At 40.6% G+C, this 21692-nt stretch overlaps 4 protein-coding genes across 4 annotated transcripts; 2 read left to right on the top strand and 2 right to left on the bottom strand.

The window, feature by feature from the left end:
* The first annotated feature begins 46 nt into the window (after positions 1-46).
* LOC129725514 (dystrobrevin alpha) lies at positions 47-12059 on the top strand. The gene is made up of 4 exons (XM_055681468.1): positions 47-414; positions 10084-10841; positions 10899-11505; positions 11565-12059. The coding sequence occupies exons 1-4, from the start codon at positions 228-230 to the stop codon at positions 11927-11929; spliced, it is 1917 nt and encodes a 638-aa protein (XP_055537443.1). The 5' UTR covers positions 47-227; the 3' UTR covers positions 11930-12059.
* On the bottom strand, positions 11991-12679 carry LOC129725583 (ragulator complex protein LAMTOR3 homolog). The gene is made up of 2 exons (XM_055681588.1): positions 12468-12679; positions 11991-12406 (listed from the first exon to the last, which is right to left on the bottom strand). The coding sequence occupies exons 1-2, from the start codon at positions 12509-12511 to the stop codon at positions 12079-12081; spliced, it is 372 nt and encodes a 123-aa protein (XP_055537563.1). The 5' UTR covers positions 12512-12679; the 3' UTR covers positions 11991-12078.
* A 2539-nt stretch (positions 12680-15218) lies between these two features.
* Positions 15219-17479, top strand: LOC129725511 (uncharacterized). The gene is made up of 2 exons (XM_055681453.1): positions 15219-17159; positions 17224-17479. The coding sequence occupies exons 1-2, from the start codon at positions 15285-15287 to the stop codon at positions 17317-17319; spliced, it is 1971 nt and encodes a 656-aa protein (XP_055537428.1). The 5' UTR covers positions 15219-15284; the 3' UTR covers positions 17320-17479.
* Positions 17145-19480, bottom strand: LOC129725569 (mitochondrial ornithine transporter 1). The gene is made up of 2 exons (XM_055681567.1): positions 18425-19480; positions 17145-18321 (listed from the first exon to the last, which is right to left on the bottom strand). The coding sequence occupies exons 1-2, from the start codon at positions 18489-18491 to the stop codon at positions 17471-17473; spliced, it is 918 nt and encodes a 305-aa protein (XP_055537542.1). The 5' UTR covers positions 18492-19480; the 3' UTR covers positions 17145-17470.
* Between the last annotated feature and the right edge of the window lie 2212 nt (positions 19481-21692).

The following is a 21692-nucleotide window of genomic DNA, read 5'->3' as shown; positions in this document are numbered from 1 at the left end:
TGCCCGCCTCAGAAACCGGTTTTCAAAACACAAATCCTAACTGACACTTGTTACTCAATTAATTCATGTATTCTTATGCGTGAGGTTCTCGGGAGGGCATTTTTGTTTCGTTTGTGTTTAGGGTCCGTACAGGACGCCACCGCGTAAAGCTCAGGTGCAAATCCGTCTTTGAGCAGTTTAACAAACAGTCGATAGTCCTAGTTAGTTCTCAGTCAGTGCAAAGCGAAATGTACGACCAGCAGGAAGACGAACGCGGTTATCTGGTGTACGTGAACCGTTACAATGGCACTTCGCAACCGGACAATCCAAACTTGACCTACGTGGTGAGCAAGATCAATGAGAAATTCTGTGCCTCCAAGTACAGCACCTATCGGTGCGCTTGCAAGCTGTTTGCTCTCCAGAAAGCACTTCACAGTGAGTACCGTTGCGGGGGTTAAATCTTTGATTAAAATAATTGTAAATTGAAATATTTAATTAAATATAGGTTTCTATGTGATGAATCGATTTTTCATGTGCAAGGTCAATCCTGTTTTTTGCTAATATGTGCGATGTGTGTTTTGTTCTAGGAAAGCAAAGCATTACAAAGGCTTCAACGATATTTTTGACTGTTAAAATTAATTCAGAATGGTTCCCTGTACATTGCTATTGGGAAACTAATAAAGCAAGAAATACAGTTTTGACGTGAGACACGTCTCACCAAAGTTTGTCAGCCTAAAATCCAATTACAATAGTGTCGAACGGAAATGAAAGATATTGAACACTTGTACCCCTGTTAATGGGTTTAAAATATCGACATCATTGGTAGAAAATGACTTTCAGATTATTTGATCATTTTTGATTCAAGGTTTAATTTTTGCATGCAGAACTCCTTTCTTTCATATTAGATAAATTAACGCTGAGTTTTTTATCTGCGAGTTTCCTCGTTATTAGGCATCTATGATGAAATGTTTTTGGAAGGCAAGTGCTTTTGAAAAACAGATTTGTTTTTCCGATCGATATAACGATATGATGTTTGAACTGAAAGTTGCAAAAATAAATATAAACATAACACTTTTTACCTACACGAGCAAGTGAATGGCGTCTGCCTAGGAAAAGTGATGCACTGCGGTTGGTGATTCTCAGTTTGTTCGCGAAATTCCCACTTTATCTCCGGTTACGGGTATATCCCGGTCTTTCAACTAAGTAACCACACTGCTTAGCTGATAACAATAACGCACAGACTGTATAGGTACTTATTTTCAAATATTCTTATAACTAAATTATTGTGCGGTTTCTAAAAACACTTTGCCATGTTGAAATCGAACTTGTCGTAAACATCGTTGAACAAGCGAATATATTTGCCCGAAGGTTCGTTGTACCGTTGTATTGGTTTCGTGGTATCGAAAAGCCAGAAGATAATAGTTCCGGAAACGACGAAGAGGGATATTTATCGACATTTTCTCAGGACGGTCAATTACTCCTTGAAGCACATCGAGTACGAGGAGATGCTGAGATTTGTTACATCCGGTGGACAACGAATTCAAACGCATGAGAAGTTCGACTGGGTCGTTCCAAGGAACCGACCGTAATGCAAACCGTACAAATTTCTCCTGCACGAAGGTGAAGCGTATCCAAGAATGCTGCGCATTCCTTATGACTGTTGAAGTTGGGCTCTTCATCGATGGTCTTCTTGAGATCACAGGTAGACGTGGTTCGCGGAAGCACATAAGATGCTCTGTATCTAGTCAAACAATCAAATAACTTATCGGGTAGCCTACGCTAACGTCTGATATGCCTAACAATCCTTGCTGTCTATTAGAGATGGTCGGTAGGTTTGAAAACCTGAGCCCGATCCGTTCCCGTCGGGTTCGGGTTTGAAATTTTTTGAAAGTATCGGGTACGGGTTTGGTGAAAAACAAAAAATAACAAGAGTGTTGAGTGCAAAGCCACGACCGCAAGGTTGAAGTAGAATACTTTTACAAGAAAGATAACTCGGCTGCTTGCGTGTCAGTCATTTTTTCTAGTAAATAAACGTTGACTAATCAGATCAATCGAATTTTGCGCTTCAACAAAAATTGACCATTTTCAATAATATAGCAAGTTGCTTGTTATGGTTGGGGCTTGACAATTTTTAAATTTTGAGATGAAATTTTTTCGGATGTCGTGCTCATGACTGAAGGAAAAAATAATTCAGTACGTTTTGAGACACGGAGATGAAGTAAAATTTATAACTTTTACAAATTTAAAAATGTGAATTATCTCATTAGAAAATATTAACTCTTCAGTCGAGTTTTATTTCATCCTGAAAAGGACAATTTGTTGTTCATTTTAGTATCGCATAAGATGCCGATCACATCTTTGCGTTATCACTGACAGGGCGAATAAAGTATTCCTTGTGATAAAATAAACAATGAAATGCTGATATAACACTCAAAACTAGACGGCTCACGTGTTTTCAAAATGAGTCAACTTTTCATTGAATGCATTTACTAGTGCCCACTATCGCACAGAGACTGCATTTCACTAAAGTGTCTCACTGCATCAGCCGCTATCGATGCTGAGATCCGCTGCAACTAGTGCGCTATCCATATCTATGCCAAAGTTGTGGCCGCTATACGCTGCCATTGGTATCCACTGTCCCTGCATCAGTTGGCCCAGCTGCTATCGTTGCTGGAATCCGCTGCAACTAGTACGCTATCCATTGCTACACCACAGCTGTGGCCGCTTTCCGCCATCGCTGGTATCCACTGCACTGCTAGTGCTGCTGCTAAGGGACGATCCATTAATGATGTCACGCAGTTTACTCCCCCCCTCCCCCTTGTCACCAGCTGTCACAACTTCCTTGACCCCCCTCCCTTAGTTACATCACGTTTTATATCCCCCTCCCCCTTCTTTGGTAATAATTGATTGAAAATCGAGAAATTTTTTAGGAATGCTCTTTTTCTTCATAAGAACGATTTTACTGACAGAAAAACTGAAACTAAAAGGAAACGAAGATTATAGAAGATAACTAGAAAAGGCCAGTGGTGGGCACCATTCCGCTAATTCGCTAATCAGCGACGCTAAAATTCAGTTAGCGATTTCGCTAATTTTTGAACTGGTTAGCGAAACTGTTAGCGTCGCTAAAATTTTGGCCTTCGAAACGCTAATCGCTAATTCGCTAAATTTTGTGGAGAAGCGACAATAGAAATATTTAGAAAAACTGTGAATTGCTGATGGCGTACGTAAATTGCTTCGAAAGATGAACATACTTTACTGCGAAAGTTACTTTTGTCAGTTTTTTACCCTAAAATGGAGTTCCAGTTATCGTACAAGCAGGAGCATTTTGAAGAACAAGCACAAGGTCTAGATTGAATTTTCGGCACACCAAGAACTTTGGTGCAATGCGCTTGAAATTATAACAACTTTGGTTCTACTTTTTCGATTCAGATAATTATTGAATTTTCATGAAAACATTCCTAAGAGTATCTATTTTCAATGCAAGCTAAACAACTTTTGTTATTCTTGTTTTTATAAAATCAAATATGAATACCGTTTCGTGAACCTCTTACTGTAAATAGCTTTAAAAAGTAATCGTTTTCGTTTATTTAACCAAAACAGATCAAAGTGGTCCAAATCTTACAAAACACGAGCAATAAATATAGCGATATGACTATTTACATATTAGAAAGTTAGCGATTAGCGAAAGTTCCGCTAATGTGGGTTTAGCGTTAAGCGTTTAGCGATTATCGAGCTAAATTTTCCGGTTAGCGACTTAGCGATTAGCGTCGCTCAGTTTTCGATTAGCGGTGCCCACCACTCTTAGTCCAAGTGCTGATGGAGTCGCATACCGACGACATAGAAAGCCGAGACAGTAACTACAGCATCATTGCTGATTTTTGAAAGACCATAAATATTTAGTTCCTCTTCTTCAATCAATTCGCAATCCAAATCTTCTCCACATGTTACAATAGCCAAGCATTTTTTTTACGTTTTGTCACAATTTTTATATTAATTGGATTAAGAGACACTAAAAATTAGTCAAATTGCGCTGTCATTCATAAACGAACATGCACGGTAAAACAGAATTAACGAACATTATGCATTTCAACGAGAAAAAAAATTAGATATTAGGTACGTGACGTTTTCATTTATTTATTTTTTTTTTTTGAGTTGAAATGTGATGTCACACTCAGGCTAACCCCCCCTCCCCCATATGTCACGAAATGTCACAATAATTTAAACCCCCTCCCCCCTCTAAATGCGTGACATCATTAATGGATGGTCCCTAAGGGAGGACGACTGCTGTCGTCGCTGTCTAGAACTATTATGAGCGGCTTCGGCTGAAACAGGCTCTTATATAGGCCAAATAGAATGTTTTAAATTGCAAGGTATATGATTCTGTCGACCGTGCTTGGGAAGCAATCATATAACGCCCAATCAGAGGTCGAATTTTTCGTTTTGACAAGGCTTGACTATTTTCAATAGTGTGAATAATAAAATTACAATTATCTTCTTTTGGGAAGAATCTTAGAAGATTTTCCAATCTATTGCTGCAAGAACGAAGGAAATCCATCGAATACTAACCGATTTAATAGCATTTGAAATTGGACATATTTTTCACTTTTTTCGGTTTGAGATTTTCAGTTCACATCCCTATGTAGCCGAACTTCCTGAGAGAAGTATTCTACTTCAAAAAGATTCAGATTTGGGTCGTGTTCCGGTTGGAAAATATCAGGTTCAGGTCGGCTGATCCGGAGAGCGAGCTGTGTGCCCTGTGGTGTTGTTCACAACAGAAGTGTTACACTGCGTGAGGTAACCATGCAAAATTGGGTGTTTAGCTATATCAGCTTTTTATATCATCTGAAAGATCTGCCACAGACAGATGTCCAAACAAGAACAACATTGATCGAAAACTCTGTGTAAATTTCCAAAGTTTCGTTATAAATCACTTGTACACTAGTGCCGCCTGTTGACCTTTTTGCTACAATACTTTTTTTTTCGCTGGTGTACGAGGCTGGCGTTACTGGTAGCGCTATCTGGTTACGAATTGCTACTACAAAAAACTTTACACAAGTTTGGAACTCAGCTTGGACGTCTGTCTGCGGATCTGCATTTTCTAAGTAAAAAGTGATTTAAAAAAATTTTCTATCATTGTCCTTCGCTTGTTAAATCAGGATTTAAAACTGCTCGAAACCTGCTCGAAATCGCTACAATGACTGTTCGCCCATATATCAACTGTCATTGTAGCGATTTAGAGTGAATTTTTATTCTTCATTCAAAAATCGAAGGAGAATGATATAACGTTTTAAAAAATCACGTTTTGCTCAGAAAAATACACTCTTTCAGATGATACATAAAAATCAGAAATCCGTGAATAGCTAGACAACCCAATTCTAGCGTGAGTTTTCAAATAGACGTATGTCGCAAATATACACAAATCGAGTTAATGTTCACATGAAGTTGCAAATATTAATTCACCTGTTATGAATTGATCGTTTGTATCGAAATAAATTAAATTATACTTTAAAATTCAAAATAACGCAAACGTCCTATGGCATCTTTTTTTCAATGTGCTCGCATTTGTTCTTTACACCCTTTTCTCGGCAAACCGACGTATGTGTCAAAACAAAGTAACATCGCGCACACTGCAGATAGGATCGTAGTGAACCGACGCATGTAACAAAAATAAACGAAAAATCGTTTAGAGCAAGCGCACCGGTGAGTTGCCATTTGAGTTGCTATTTTCACAACGCTGGCCGTTGCTATTTTGCACCGGTCGTTGTTATTGGGGATCACCAATTCATCTATTTCTTTTTACCGCCGGCAGTTGCCAATTCCTAAAGACTAGCTAGCGTTAGCAAAATGTTTGTGTGTGTGGTATTTCCCAGAAATTCTGCGCAACTAGTAATAAAGCGTCGTACACAAATAACGTAACGCATGAAGGGGGAGGGGGGCGTTGAGACTGCGTTATTTATTGTTACGTGGGGGGAGGGGTGGTAGTAGAGACAGTTACGTAACTGTCATGTTGGTTCGAAATTAAAATTTCGGAGGGGGGTCAGCGTTATGTAATTTTAGGGGGGAGTCATAGCGAACGTTACCTATTGTTGGAAAACGGTGAAATATTGGCCGCTATGCTGAGGAAGTTGCCACCCAGCGTTTTAACAATGTTTTTTTTCGGAAACACCGGTCTATACCGATGACCAATTCCGACGCCACTTTCGAATTCGTCTTACGTTGTTTTCGAAGATTAAAACAGCTGTAGATACGAAAAATGGTTTTTTATTCAACAACCGAAAGCAACGGGAAAATTGAGACTAACATGCCTTCAAGAGTCAGCAGCAATAGTCGGTAATATTCCCGAGCAATTCGCTCAAACCATCCAGGTTTATTGAAATAATGACATGGTTGACCAATCTTGTGAGGACTTGAACTTTATGCTTCGTGTAGATTAGAGTGCCAACCAAAATGGTCACCTCGAATTTCAAAAAAAAAAAAAACTATAAATGTTTACCCGCCCAAAAAAACACTCTGTGCAAAATTTAAGCTCAATCGAAATTAAAATGAAGTGGCTCAATGGTTCACGTCGTTACTTGCGTCCTACGACGTGTTTAAACAAGGCAAAGCGCTTCGTCTTCCGGGGCCGACCAGTTATGTTCGAAACACTCATTATTTTCATAATATTGTTACGAACATTTACTATCTAGCACAACAAAACAAACAACAGTTTGACATTGTTCATCGAATAGCAACGATGCGGCACGTTGCTATCGCGTTGCCAAATTCAATAACTCGCTACTACCCGAGGTGAGGATTGCTATTTCCCAAACTAACATAGCAACGCCCGGTGCGGTTGCCGCGTTATGGTGGGAGTTGCCAAACTAGCTTTAGAAACTTCAATTTAGCCACTGGTGGGCTTGCTCCAATGAGCATAAAAGAGAGGTGAGGAGGAGAGTGCATTTTTTCTAGTATTAGTAAATGCTTCAAATGTAAACAACTAGACAAACTCAATGGTAGACCCAAATAGCTACGTCACTATTTGCCATCAACTCTGGGCAAAGGGAGGCGAGCAGAGAGGCGCGTGCAAGTGTTAGTAGGTTTCCTCCTCACCTCTCTTTTATACTCATTGGGCTTGCTCTAGCAGATACGTCGTGATTGTTTGTCGTGTACTAAGGTATTGTATGTTTCCTGTGAAGAGGTTTAATGGATCTTAAAGCGTGAAAAGAAACGGTTTACAAAGGATTTCAACTGCTGCTCGGTATGTTTTTGTTGTAAACCTTATATATCACAGCATCAACCACATTCAGCTGGATGTGTCCGAGAACATATCGTCACCGGTGAAAATATATTCGCATGCACTAGTTGATCTAATATCTAGAAAAATGTATCTATCACTAGTCTTGAAAATTGGTAAGAATCAACTTACTTCCAATGTTTTTCCATTAAAATTTGAAGATTATCAAACCGACGTATCTGCAATAATCTGATAAATACTGACGTATCCAATTTGACGCGAAAGGGCGTATGTAAATATAGAACTGCTACAACGACGAATCATTAGGGCGTATGTGAAAATAACACGACAGAACGGCGTAAATTTTCTTTGGACAAATTCGCTAGGAATAAAACAGAAAACCAGTATTATGAAACATACAATCAAAACAATGTTGTTTCACTTAACACTTTCCAAGATCAAACCTGATTATAATGCAAAAAATTGTAAATAGCATTTATACATACAAACAGAAATTTGTTACTCCATTTTTTCAGATTCTGTGTTGTTACATACGTCTAGTTGAAAAGTCACTCTAGAATTGTTGTTTCCAAAATAAAGATGCACCGAATATTTGGGCTGCCGAATGAAACGTCAAATTTTTAGCCGAATAAGCCAAGTCTACCGATAACTCGATTCGTTCTACATCAAAACTAGGGCAACTGATTTTTCTATTACCTGGTACTCTGTAATAGTGCTTTGGTCACTATTTCTTCGGGCCTCTTATAAGGGCATGTCCAAGTAGGAGGGTCTCTGCGAGGTGCTGCGTACTGCTTCTCTGTTCTGTGGTGTCCTCGTTTACCTCGATGTGTTAGTTTGTTCATTAATTTCTTTCCTTCAAAGCTTTTTCAAAATTGTTAGCATTGTATTTTCCATTCGCCGCAATGAATTTCTTTTTCTCTTTAGTATTGTGGCTACTGCCATTGAAAGTGTTACAACGGGAGAAACTTACGAGTACTAGAGCCGCTTTAAGGTGTTCCATTCAAGGGAGTGATCTTTTAAAAAGGTGCAGAGGCTTTATGCTGTTGATTCTTTTCGTGATATAGACGTCGAGGTAGCGATATATCGAGACCAGTGTTAAGTTGTACCTTTCAAATGGCATGTGCTTTCTTAGGCCAAATTCTTCGTTATGGATGGATCTCTCATGAGTACCTTTGATTTTTCTTTGCCTATTTTTAGACCTACAGAAGCTAGAAGAGGGTCCAAAAGGCTAGTAATCTTTTCAACGATAGTTCCGGTACAAACCCATTCGATGATAACAAGCTGTGCAGAATTAGAATATACAAGACAGGACTGATTGGATACTCTTGTTTAATGCCACGTTTTTTCTCAATAGGTTGTTTTCCTTGCCCGAACGATTGTATTGATGTTTGTACAGTGACGAACGCGATCAATATCCGATTGATTAGGTAAATCGATACACCCATTTCGATGTCGATAGTCAGAAGCTTGCTTCACGTCTAGGGCATTAGTTGCAATGTTAAGTTTTTCTTTCCTTTACCTTTCATATAATATTCTTCTCAGGACAAAGATCTGATCCAAAATGCATCTCTTTCTTTGAAAGACCATTGTTGTTTTTGTTTGAATTGGTTGTTTTTTTTTTTGAATTGGTATTTGCAGAGTATTAATCCAATCCTTCGGAACTTCGTTAGTGCTGAAAATTTTTTCGATAATACCTAAAAACTGATCAACCAAGTTTTCAGTGCCCTGTTTTTATAGTTCAGCGTGGATTTCATCTATTCCCGGTGTGGTGTTATTTTTCATACGTGCCAGAATGCGAGATACTTTCATTCTCGTTGGTTCCTGTTCAATTGCGTGATAATTTTTTTTTGTTAAGAGGGTTTTAACTGCCTTGCAGTCATTCAACCCATGCGTGATTATCGGATTCCGGTTAAAAATTACATGATAGCCTTCGTTTCTTGTTCATTTGGTCTGGCTTCTCATTCTCTGGTATGTATGTACTTGGATCTTTGACTTTATTTTTTGCAGCGGTGGCTCTTAATTAAACGAAACGTCTTGGTCATTCTTCCGATCCTATTCTCATTCTTAGTGTCCTCTAGGAATGCCCCGCATTGTTTTTTTTTTTTTTTTCAAAATTGGGTTGCATCCACCCCTTTGGCATCACGCCATGTTTCAAGGGCTAACATCTCAACATATGTAAAAACGAGATAGCATATCACCGCTTCTTTTCTTACATCTTCATCTTACTGCTGACAGCGGGCACAAATTAATTTGAGCCCAAGACATGAGTTCATCGTCATTCACTGTTACTAGGTATAGGGATGCCAAGGCTCGGTTGCATCGATCATTTATTAGCTTCTGGTGTATTTAACGTAGCGTTTGCAAGCTGCTTCCCTGCTTCTCTTCTTGGGGTCATAGGAGAGGTGGGTTTGGGTAGTGCTCGGGTTGCTACACAGACATCACTGCGTTCACTAAATTAGCCCATTTCTCGTCTCGTCTCGGAATTTCGAGTATTTAATTTTCTGTCCAACACTTTTTGATGTCTTTGCCTGCTCTCCTCGATCTTCATGGATTCTACGTTGATTCTAGCTCTCTTAGTCGGAGAGTCTCTGAGTTACAAAAAATGTAACATTTTTTTTAGTTCTAGTCCGTTCAAGTTCGAATGCAGATGTTATATGTTTGTCCTGATTAGGGAACGGCAAACGAGAGACATTCTTCAAAACAACCTTTTTAAAATTATTATCAAGAAACTATCTCACATAAGAGATTACTGAGATGAGATTAGGAAAACTACAGTATGTATCTGATTCTCGTTATCTAACAATCGAACAATTTTCAATCGTTTTCAACAAAACAAACAAGTCTCTTACTAAACTTTCTTGCTCTTCCAGCCAACTGCATTCCATTTCAAACGGTCTGCACGATCCTTGATCGCCACGGCCTGAACCAGATCGACAGTGCCCCCTCGGTAAAACCCACTCAGTTGACTGCGGTTCTGCACGATGTCTACTTCGCCGCCGAACAGCTCGGTTACTTTAGCGAACTTCCTCAACCGGCGACGGACCGTGAAACGTTGATCGCAACTTTGGCAGGTCTCTTCTGGGCCGTCTACGATCCGAAACGGTGCAACCCGATCTCGGTGCTGGAACTGAAGCAAACATTTCTGCTGCTGTGTGACACGCCAAATTTCGAACAGGTTATCTGGGAGCATTTTCAACTTACGAGTGATCACAACATGTGCGTTTCACGACATCGTCTCGACGCGATGCTAATGAATCTAGCGAAGCTGCTTGCATTTCTGGGTGAACCGGATCATCTGAAGCCAAGTTTGGTGCAAGAGATTGTGGGCGAATGTTTCGCACACTACCCTGGATTGGTTGGGCTTACTGAATATCAGTTTTCGTGCCTTTGGAAACTTTCGTCGAAGTTTTCCTATTATTCCAACGTTTTAGCGCTATCGAAGCGCTTGCGAGAATCCGAATTCGTAATTCACAATGTTCAGTGCACGGGTTGTCGCGCAACGATACAAGGATTGCGCTTTAAGTGCCAGAGATGCAGAAATCTGTCGCTTTGCATCGACTGCTTTAGCCAAGCGTACGCCACGAAAAGCCATAACGTGGGCCATAAGATGTACGAAATCAGCACCAACGTATGTGTAAAAAACGCTATTTTTGGTCTCCACATTTATAGAATCCATTTGTTACAGGGAATTTCAAGCAGCAAAATTTCGACAGTACTTGTGAAGATCTGCAACCTTTTCAACCAATGTTCTACGGAACCCCAGGCTCATCCACAGCAACCTTCCACTTTCGATAATATGGAAGCTAAACTGATCGACACCAATGCCGTCGAGTTGCAGGACATTGAACCCTCCCCGCCAGCAGCTAGCAGTACTCTGCGAGGAACTTTGTCGCGTACCCTCAATTCTACAAGCTCGGCTTCTTTGCGTAAAACCGGTGGCAGCAAGAACATGAGCGTATTCAGCAGCATCGATTGCCAACTTTTCACCAGCACTCAAAGTAATGGCCTGGCGGAAAAAATGTCTACTATTATTGAAATTCTCGAAGAAGACAGCGAGAAATATCGCCTTAAATTGGCTAATCTGAAAGCTAGCAATTCCGACAGTAAAGAACTTTTGGAATATTTTGATTACCACGGAAAGTTGATTGCAGAACAATTGAAAGCATTAAGAGAAGTTTGCACTAAAATAGGACGAGGTTTCCCACAAAGCTGCAGCACTCCCTATCGCTCTACTAGCAAAAGCGGTAATAACCGAACGTCTCTAAGCACGGGAGGACCACTGAATAAATCCAGTAAATTTTCGGTAGTCAATTGTTGATTTAAAGCATTAAATCATTATTTTTACTTTCAGTTAATGGAGCAGAACTGAACAAATCGTACGTCAATGAGCATCTGCAGGAAGATTTGTCCGTTCGAGACGTTAGTTCCTGGTTTCATTTGAATCGTCCTTCCGATACGATCCTCGAACAGATGACGGACAGTAGGCGGATAAATCGCAGCGGAAGTAACCCCGCTGATGAACTTAGTCGATGCATTGACAATCTTAAAATTGATACTCAAATGGCCAACTTTAAAGACTTGCTGCTTAAAGTACGCGAAATTGTGGACGACTCGTACAGCGACAATACGGAACTGGCCCGTACTACCCAGCAGCTAGAGAAAGCACTGGATCGTATTATCGAGGAAGAAGAACGTAAACGTACTGAAGGCATTTAGCCTTCATCGCAATTCATCGGAATCAGGTTTCTTCCAACTCTATTTTTGCGTATAAAGCATATTTTAAAGATTTTACAAACATAGACATATAAGATTTTTTTGAAATAAACACCGTAATCTGTACTTACAATTAGTTTTTTTTGTGACACCTAGGAATCCGTAACTGCCGTTTTAAGTTCCTCCAGCATCACGTCTATTTGTTGGTCCATCGCCAGAATGTGACCGATGTTACAATTTTCCGCCCCTATGAACGTGACCACTAGCGGCAATTTATTCATTTGTACTACTTGATAGTCGGCGTACACAGAAATAATGTTCCTATTTTTTCCCAGGCCTAACTTATTCGATTGTTCGGCGGCCAGCGTAAAAGTGGAAAGAAAGGCCGGTTTCATCACGAACTCAGATTTTTCCCGCTCCAGATTGATCAGTGGTACCCCGTCACGGTCGGTAACCATCACACAGCGGAGGCCGGCGACTCTGATTTGTGAAAGAAAAAATAATGATGTGTAATTTGGTTGCAAAAGATGACATGACCTACCTGTGCAACATATTGGAGAAAAATCGTTTCACATCATCCGTCATAATTGCGTGCTTAAATGATTCAACTTAAGATAAATACGATAAACCAAACGAATTAAAAATCTTGAGTATTTTGTAACAAACAGCCGATTATAGGAATATTATCAGAAAAAGAAACCAAAACAAATCGCCAGGGAAACGATCAAAACAATTCGAGACTTTTTCGATACATTTTGACTTTGCGAGATAGTGTAACCAGCGCAGGAATGTCAGGCAGGGCTGCCAAGTATACAGATTTTTCTGTATTATACAGATATTTTGACCACGATACAGAAATGATATAGAATACAGAATTTTGATTTTTTATACAGATTTGTACAGAATTTCAGCAATCGAAATTTTTGAAGTTTCGATGTGAAACTGTGATGTTTCACAAAATGTTCGCACTAAAGCACTGGTAGCTCTGCCTCACAAATATTTCGTCGATCCGAACATCAGTTTTCAGTTTTTCGAATGCGTTTCCCGCATAACAGCCAAACTGGTCGATTCGGTTTTCACATGCATTTCCGAATGGGAATTTGTATAGTGCGAGTACACTGAGAACAATTCTGCAGTCAGAAATACTATTTTGCAGGGTTGATTCAAATACCTGACGCCAATTGATTTGTGCAGACTACAACTGATATTTGTTTTAAATATGAAAGTCGTTGGTTTTACTATAAAATCCATATCATGGTTTAGTAGTAATAAATACCATGTTTCATAGTACTTTCGATAATTATACCAGGTGTATTTCAACGATAATTGGCGCTTTAATTTAGCACATTTAGCAGTGAAACCAACTGTGTGGTATGGTACTTTTGAAAACATTAGGAATGATATTTCAACGATAATTAGCGCTTGAATGTATCACATTTAGCAGTGAAACCAACTGTGTAGTATGGTAATTTTAAGAGCATTAGGAATGATACGGTTTAGCACATCGTGGTAAAATTAACGGTTTTTCCTTTTCTTTCTACAATATTTCAATATTCAACATTTATTTTATTTACCTAATTTACATATAGTGTTTATTTGAAATATTTCTTTAATCGAAAGTAACTGCTTCTCTGCACATTATATACATGAATTGGAGGTCCATCGAATTGACTAATATTAATTATATGAAACATCCGCTGTTCTTTTACTCTAAAAGATGCAAAATGGCTTGAATATTCTTCCATCTGCCATTGTTGACATGCGATTTCTCTCTACTTTGCGCTGTACAATAACCCACGGCAAGCTGAATCGTCTCCGCAATGCAAAACGCGCCAGTATGTAAACGGCCTCAGAGTCTGGACTGGGCTTCAGACCGTACCGGAACGAAACCAAACGAATTGAGCCCAAAACGGTTTGTTCCGATTGTCAACCGGAAAGCATTGCAACTACCAAGCAATCAGAGAAATACATTAAGAGCAACCAGGAACTTATCGATTAAGATTGAATAAACAGAAGGATCTAATCTCCATTCATTCACCAAGAGATATCGAAGCTCAGGAATTTCATCTTGCTCTGAAAATTAAATATATGGTTTGATATACACTAAGGTCGCTTTTTACGCGGGTTTCTTTTTACGCAGCTTTTTTTACGCGGATTCCGGAATTTACGTGGATTCCGAAATTTACACGGTTTTTTTTACGCGGATTCCGGAATTTACGCGGTTTTTTTTTACGCGGATTCCGGAATTTACGCGGTATTTTTTTGCTCCGATTTCGGTTTATCTTCACTCAGAATGCAAAATTAACGCAGGTTTTTTTTACGCGGTTTTCGTATCCCCCGCGTAAAAAGCGACTTTAGTGTATTCATACAAAATACATGATTTGAAATTTACCGTGAATAAGTAAAGGATCCGCCAGAATATCATCAACTATAAGTTCGAGTTTATTTTCACCTGTGGTCGTGCTCATTATTATAAATTATAAAAAACACACAACAAAACACGAACCGGATCGGTTGACTTGCAATACAGAAATGATTTCGATTACCGACCGTTACCGGCGTTCTTGGCTGCCAGAAAAACTGTGGGCCAAATTGTCGTTGGTATGTGCTTATTTTTACTATGCAGTCGGTCACACTGACAGAAATATGTTTGACCAGAATGCATGATGTAGTAAACTCCACCACAGAAAAGTTTTCATTTTCAATGCAAAAAGTTGTCGCGGGAGACATAGTAATTTCAATTGCATTAACTGTATTTGTAACAAAATAGTGTTTTACATGGACAATTATTGATAATAGTAGTTATGAAAACAGTTTCATGTTTATTGTTACTACAACATTTGTTTCAGAGTAGGCTTTGATATCCTTTTCTTCGTCCAATGTGGAATATTTGCGCCTGATTGTAATTATATTGACAACAATCAACGCTCTTCTTTTGTTCTTTTATTACTTCTGGTCGATTTCTGCTGGGCGTCTGGCATTTAACTAAGCGGGAACTTGCTTTTCTTTGATTTCTGGACATCCGACATTGGGCTAAGCGGAAAAATATACCTAATTCGAGAGTACATAGAAAAAAAACACGGTTATAGACCTGAGTTTTCTTTCTGAAAATTTCCCCAACCTTTTAACGGTTTTAGGAGAGATTAAAGATCAGATTCCAAGCCTAACTACCACAACCCCAAGCACTTGCAGGCACACGAATAAAATACAGAAAAATACAGATTTTTTACGAGTGCATACAGAATTTTCAAAATGAAATCTGGCAGCTCTGATGTCAATCGTGTCAACACATTTCATATGAAAAACAAAAAATCTCAGCGATTACAACTCGCGAATTCGCGTGCAAAACACCGGCACAATGTTTTCCGGTGGCTTTAAACGTTTTGTGACCGCTCGGTTTCGTCAGTTTTCCGCTTTAACGAATCCGTCGAGTCAGTGCACCACCCTTAACAACAATTCGTCCTGTGGCTGTTTTGCAGTGCGTTTGAGTACGTCCAGTCGGCTTCAAGTCAAAAAATTTTCCGATACAGAAAACGATTACGCACGAGAAATTCTTCAACACACGACAGCTGGAACTTCCCTCAATACCAGAGTTGCTTTAGCGGCTACTTCCGATATAGTAGAATTCGAACAACAAATCGATTGGAGTTCTCTCACCGTGAGCGATTTGTTACAACAATTTCGACGAGTAGTTGAAGTTTGCCGACGAGATGAGCTGTGCATTTCCGATAACCGATTTGATGAATTTGTTGATGCTCTGGTGAGTCGATCCTCTGAGTTCAGTGACGAAGATTTGGTAGAATCGCTGCGACTGCTAGTGGAACTGGGACCTACACCGAAGGTTAACACTAGAAATTTTCTCGAATTATGGCAAGCCCTCGATAAAGAATGCTTGAAACGAGTGATCGGATGGGATGTGGATAAGCTGTTGTTCATGGCAGATCAATGGTATCCTTTGCGCTTGGCTAAGATTGGAAAGTTTGTCAACAAAGCAGTTTGGAAAATTAGTAATCGGCTGCGCAAGCTCACGAAAGATCAATTGGTTCGGACCATGTTTTATATTAATGTTGTTCGAACACCGTTGGAAAATATGGTAGACATTGAGATAAACTTAAAACAAAATTTCTACCTCTTTGAAATTGATGATGTAGCGATTTTGTGTATGGGCTTTTTCAAAACGGAAACCCCCATTCGAAGCACGGAACTGATCGAGAGAATCTATCAACTTACAATGCACCACGCAGAGGATGTAAAAGATATTAGTCTAGCTGCTATTTTGAAACTTTTGCGGTACTCTTCTAGAATACCTAACGCCCAATCGATGGAACAGCTTCTGAAGGTGTTCACACCGCATGTGCCTAGAATTTCACTATTTTGTTGCCTGCATTTGGCCCTGCTGGGAAGCGACATTCATCTTTGTTATCAACCTTGCATTGAGGCTATTATCGAACGGTTTACGAAGGATATCAAGTTTCTGCGGTTAAAAGATATGGAGCGGATAGCTTTCATTGTTGCACATTATAATATGATGCTTCCGGACAAGAAAGATTTGAAATTGCTACAAACAATTCTCCAGGAGTTGTCTAGTCGCATTCCGGAGATAACACAATACCCCAAGAGCTATCTAGCGTTGCTAAATTTTCTCTCTCTTAGAGATGTATACAATGTTGATCTGATAGCAGCTGCCTTCGAGCCACGCTTTCTGTATCTAACCTACGGTAAAAACCTCGGAGGTGGTGGTAGGGAGATAATCGGATTGGATTCCTACTTGCGGATTAATCTTCGTGACGGGGAATATGCTGGAAATCATTTTCCAGAAAAATCGTTTAAAGTGGTAGCTAAGTTGACACAGGATTATATACCCGATTCGGCGTACCGGTTAACTAAATCGGATAGGATGCTGCTAGAAATTCAAGAAACGTTCCAGAAGCGGTTTACTTTTGCGCACATCATTCATTTACTGCCCCATTATCAGCGCCCGGATGTGGTTGTGCTGTGGGATGACGAGCTGCGCCAGTTTTTGGACGTAGCAACGAAATGCCCAAAACAGTACTCTGGTAATATCCTGAACAGAAACCTTCTACTGGGTGATGACAGTAGTAAAAGGAACCTTCGCTTGATTGCAATTGTGGCCGGATCGTGGAATTGTTACATTCGAAATGCAAAGCGAATAACAGGAGGTTTTGCCATGAAAATAAAACAACTGGAACTTATCGGGTTCGAAACTATTGTGGTAAATAGGTTTTTTTAATTAATTATTTACTCTAAACGTATTGCATATTGTTGTTCTTTCTTAGATACCTTGGCATGAGTGGCCACTGGAGTCAGTACACGCAAAAGAGGCATATCTGTTGACGAAACTCAATGAACTGTTACCGATGAATCAGCGGTAGGGCATGGTCATTGAAATGAGCCAACTGTTGTCCTGTTATTCATAGGAGGTAGGCGAATCATATTCTATCTAAAAGTTATTTACAATCTAAGCGTACAAAAATGCGGCATCAGTAAAAAGCGTTTTCGCCGTATCGGCGCTAGTCCCTTGTTCTAAACAAACAGCTCGGTCATAAACCGTTTAGTGTACTCGTAGACAACAAAAAGAACCGCCGTGGCTGGAATGGTCCGCACGATGGTCGGCTGCAGCCCATTGTACAGCGCTAGGACGCCTTCCTTGCGAATTATTTCGATTCCCACCTGAGTCATGCTAACCGTAAGACTCTGTACTTGAATTCGACTTTTGATGACGTCTGCCGGAAAGATAGACGTCCACAGGGCAATTCCTCCGATAGCACCAGCCGCCATTGTTTTCAGCGGTCCAATTTCATCCTTTGTTTGGCCAGGTTTCGCTAGAAGCTCCCGGGTTGCCTCATACCCTCCGAAGAAAAAGAAATATCCTGGCATTTCACGTGCAAATGTGGATGTCAATCCACGGAACATTCCCGGTATGCCTTGCGTTCGAAGAATTTGCTTCGTTAGTTGGTAGGGTGAAATCCGGGGCAACTTCTCGTTTGGCTTCAAATTGTTCTGCTGTACTTCACGCATGGCTTGCAGTTTGCATTTGATCAACTCAGTTGGGCACAGTGTGAAGGAGGAGAAAAAAGCGGCAAGAAAGCCTGCAGTAGCATTTTCTAGGCTAGTTAGTTCGGCTACCGACGGCTTCCGTTCAACCAACGCGACTAGCTTCTGGCAGGCTCCGTAGGCAGCGAAGAGGACCGAATTTTCTGCCACGTTCGCAACCACGGCTGGCAGTGTTCCGGCGTACAACCCTCGTACTACACCATCCCGCTGGAAGGTGCGTACGGTACATTCGATCATATTTCTGTACAGATGTGGGAAGGTTTGCATTTTCACCTTGACTGTGTCCATTGGTTGGCTTACGTAGACCAGCGCAACACCGCCTGAATAAACAGGAGAGATGAAAAACAATTTGTAATGCTAATCGTTTTCAGAGTAGAAATTCTACGCACAACACAATTATTTTCAATATTACATATAACTTACCCAGTGAACCAGCAGTAAAATCAATTACTCCCGTCTTAAACCCTGCTCCCTTGCTATCTCCGTGCATCGTGAATCTGTAGTGGCAAAATTAAGAGGCTGTTGGTAGTTTCTGATGTTTTCAACTCGCTTAAGCTCCGTGAAAACAAATAAGGTATCAATTCAGTGTCGTTACTAAGCGTTGTTTCATTGAGTCGCTCTGCGGCGGAATTCCCTTCCAACTGCTGTTCGTCTCTTATCAGTTCAGCACAGTTCCTCTCTATCTTTTATCAGTCTGCCTCTTGACGAGTAAGTAGTAGTAATCCAAATCTTACGATTTTTTTCTTTGGATTGTCGCTAGTAGAGCACGTTTTGCAGCCCCAAAAGAACTTGAAAAACGATGCACTGATGACCCAAATATCGCCACTTGTATTCTTCGCGAGATATAGAACGGCACTTTAAAATGTAATCGATGCAGTTTAACTCTGCTGGGGGCACGAATCAGCAGGCTTCGCGCTTATTATCTCTGATGCTGATAACGAAATTGTTTCTCTACGTTTTTCTGCGGTATGTTTTCACTGGCGGTCCTCACACTTTCAACTTTGTTGATTGACTGACCGGAACACGTCACATGTGCGCTGGTAGCATGTCATGTGTTATTTCTAGGGGCTTGTTTTTGCGCACTTTTCGCACATCGAGCAAAACGCTGAAGCTAAAATGTGGCGCCTTGGCGAAACAATCGTAGGACGGACAGGCAGATGTCTTATCGCAGCTTTGTCTTTCGAGGAAGATACCACTGTTTAACGAGGGCAGGAAAGTGACGTCTGTTATCTCCGCTTTTATCACAGGCACAAAACGAAGATGAATAGGCACTATTTTACTGGGATTCAGAGGCCGGTGTATCACTGGTTACATTAGGTCTTAAGTGTACGTGTATGAAATGCAAAAACGTTATATTCATTTGGAATCCACTAGCTTACCAAAATTCAGACTGATGATAACTTATCAAAGGGATGATGAAATTATACAGCACCAGCTGACCTTTGATTTCCAATAAGAAATACCATGCCGGCAGCATAAAACCCATATAACAATGTGAAGTACAGAAGGTGCGATGTTTTCAATGAAACAAAAATATAGCATAGATCGACGAAATGGCGTAATCGGGCAGCACGCCAGGACTGGGTCAAAATCGAACGAATAAAGAAGTGTTTTGACAGCAGCTAAGTTGCTTCCAGGTCAAAACGAGGTGAGCTGGTGGAATGAAGAAATTCGCTATATGCGACAAGTAGTCAGGACACTTTTATCTGAAATTTGTGAAAAAATCAGTATTAAGCCCAGTTTAAAGTTGATTTTTTCACGTGCGTTCAAAGGTTGTGAATCGCATCTCTTTCACTTGGGCTTACTTTTTTTGACGTATGCCCACCTTATAGTGTAAAAAGAAGCAGCTAGCGAGAACTTGAACTTCCAGCGCGTTTATATTCTGTCAGTTCCGGCAAATTTTAACTTCGCTCGAAGTGTAAACTTGTGAATTTCGATTCGGTTAAACCACAGACAGACGTTCAAGCAAGAACAACATTGATCGAAAATTCCGTGTAAATTTTCAAAAAGAATTGCGTTTTAAAACATTTGTACACTAGCGCCGCCTGGTATACATGGCTGTCGTTACTGGTAGCGCTATCTGTTTACGAATTGCTACTGCAGAAAAACTTTATACAAGTTTGGAACTCAGCTTGGACGTCTGTCTGCGGTTAAACTGTAAACTGCAAGCTAGTGAAATATCTGTGTGCTCCACAACCGAGTTTTCATGACAGATTTCGCTAGCGAAAAGTTGCGCTTTTTCACTTCGCTTGGAACTACGACCCACAAGCTCTCCACATTCTAGTCGCCACCAGGAGGTTAACGCGTGCTATCAGAATATCGGCGGTGTGAACCATCCCAAGTAACAATTTGCAATTTGCTTTGCTTTTAATGCAAACTGTCCGCTGTGTTGTCAGTATGCCGTGACGTACCCTGGTGGAATGATCAACTCAGTAACCTTCGTCGGGAAACTAGGCGGTTGTTCAACAGGGCAAAAGTCACATCTAACTGGGATGACTACAGAGCGTCCCTCACTAGGTACAACGCCGAGCTACGCAAGGCTAAACGGAAATCCAGAGTTAGTTTCTGTGAAAGAATCCAAACTCTGCCGGAAGCTACGCGGCTCCAAAAGGCGATGTCCAAAGACCATACTAACGGTTTAGGACAAGTAAGGAAAGAGGATGGATGCCTCACTGTCACTACCAAGGAAACGTTGAAGGTTCTCATGAACACCCACTTTCCCGGATCGACAGAGACTGAAAAACAGAATAGTGATGGGAAAACTCGAGACATATGGCGTCTCGGGAGTTCATCCTGCTGGCCCGCCGACTGTTCACGGAGGCTTCAATAGGTTGGGCTCTAAGCTCACTCGACCCTATGAAGTCTCCAGGTCCAGACGGCATACTACCCATCTTTCTACAAAAATCAGCCGCAGCTATCATGCCCGAACTCATAAACCTCTTCAGAGCCAGCTTTATCCTGGGTTATATTCCGGATGACTGGCTGAAGGTGAAGGTAGTGTTTATCCCCAAAGTTAAAAGAAAGGATAAAACCCTACCTAAGACTTTCAGACCCATAAGGGGCCATCCACATACCACGTGGACAGATTTTTAACGATTTTGACCCCCCCTCCCCCTCCGTGGACAACTGCCCATATAAATTCTAAAGAAAATTGTATGGACCGTGGACATTAGCCAGCCTGTCCCAAAGCTGTCCACGTGGTATGTGGATGGCCCCTAAGTCTGACTTCATCACTCCTCAAGTTGATGGAGAAAATAATGGGTAAATATATCCGTGATGAGTTTCTTAAAGACTCCCCGCTGAAAAGGAACCAACATGCCTATCAAAGCGGCAAGTCAACAGAAACTGCTCTTCACAGCTTAGTGACGTTGATTGAAAAGTCCCTGAGTTATCAGGAGACTCTTCTTGATATTGAAGGGGCCTTCGATAACACGTCCTTTGGATCAATTAATACGGCTCTCTCCAATAAGGGAATCGACCACACTTCAAGGAGCTGAATACACGCAATGCTCTCTAGCAGCGTGATCACAGCACTTGGGAGATTCGTCTGTAACAATATCAGTGATCAAGTTTAGTTTCGTAGTTTCGTTTGTGCGCGTCGTGCGCGTGAAGATAAACCCATGGAAGATTGGTAATTTTTGTCCATTTTTTTAATGCAAACGTTAATCCGAGATTTATGCGCACCCGCGAT

This window comes from Wyeomyia smithii, chromosome 1 (genome assembly GCF_029784165.1).
Source record: "Wyeomyia smithii strain HCP4-BCI-WySm-NY-G18 chromosome 1, ASM2978416v1, whole genome shotgun sequence".
NCBI lineage: Eukaryota > Metazoa > Arthropoda > Insecta > Diptera > Culicidae > Wyeomyia > Wyeomyia smithii.
This window is presented reverse-complemented; position numbering and strand designations above follow the sequence as displayed.

What these genes read in the sequence shown, in the direction of transcription:
- LOC129725514 (XM_055681468.1), top strand. Translation starts at nt 228, where the DNA reads ATGTACGACCAGCAGGAAGACGAACGCGGTTATCTGGTGTACGTGAAC. An exon ending in TCTCCAGAAAGCACTTCACA is followed by an intron (nt 415 to 10,083) that starts GTGAGTACCGTT and finishes TTGCTCTTCCAG; the next exon opens with CCAACTGCATTCCATTTCAA. An exon ending in AGGACCACTGAATAAATCCA is followed by an intron (nt 11,506 to 11,564) that starts GTAAATTTTCGG and finishes TTTTACTTTCAG; the next exon opens with TTAATGGAGCAGAACTGAAC.
- LOC129725583 (XM_055681588.1), bottom strand. Translation starts at nt 12,511, where the DNA reads ATGACGGATGATGTGAAACGATTTTTCTCCAATATGTTGCACAG. An exon ending in TTCTCCAATATGTTGCACAG is followed by an intron (nt 12,407 to 12,467) that starts GTAGGTCATGTC and finishes TTCACAAATCAG; the next exon opens with AGTCGCCGGCCTCCGCTGTG.
- LOC129725511 (XM_055681453.1), top strand. Translation starts at nt 15,285, where the DNA reads ATGTTTTCCGGTGGCTTTAAACGTTTTGTGACCGCTCGGTTTCGTCAG. An exon ending in TCGGGTTCGAAACTATTGTG is followed by an intron (nt 17,160 to 17,223) that starts GTAAATAGGTTT and finishes GTTCTTTCTTAG; the next exon opens with ATACCTTGGCATGAGTGGCC.
- LOC129725569 (XM_055681567.1), bottom strand. Translation starts at nt 18,491, where the DNA reads ATGCACGGAGATAGCAAGGGAGCAGGGTTTAAGACGGGAGTAATTGAT. An exon ending in TTTTACTGCTGGTTCACTGG is followed by an intron (nt 18,322 to 18,424) that starts GTAAGTTATATG and finishes CTGTTTATTCAG; the next exon opens with GCGGTGTTGCGCTGGTCTAC.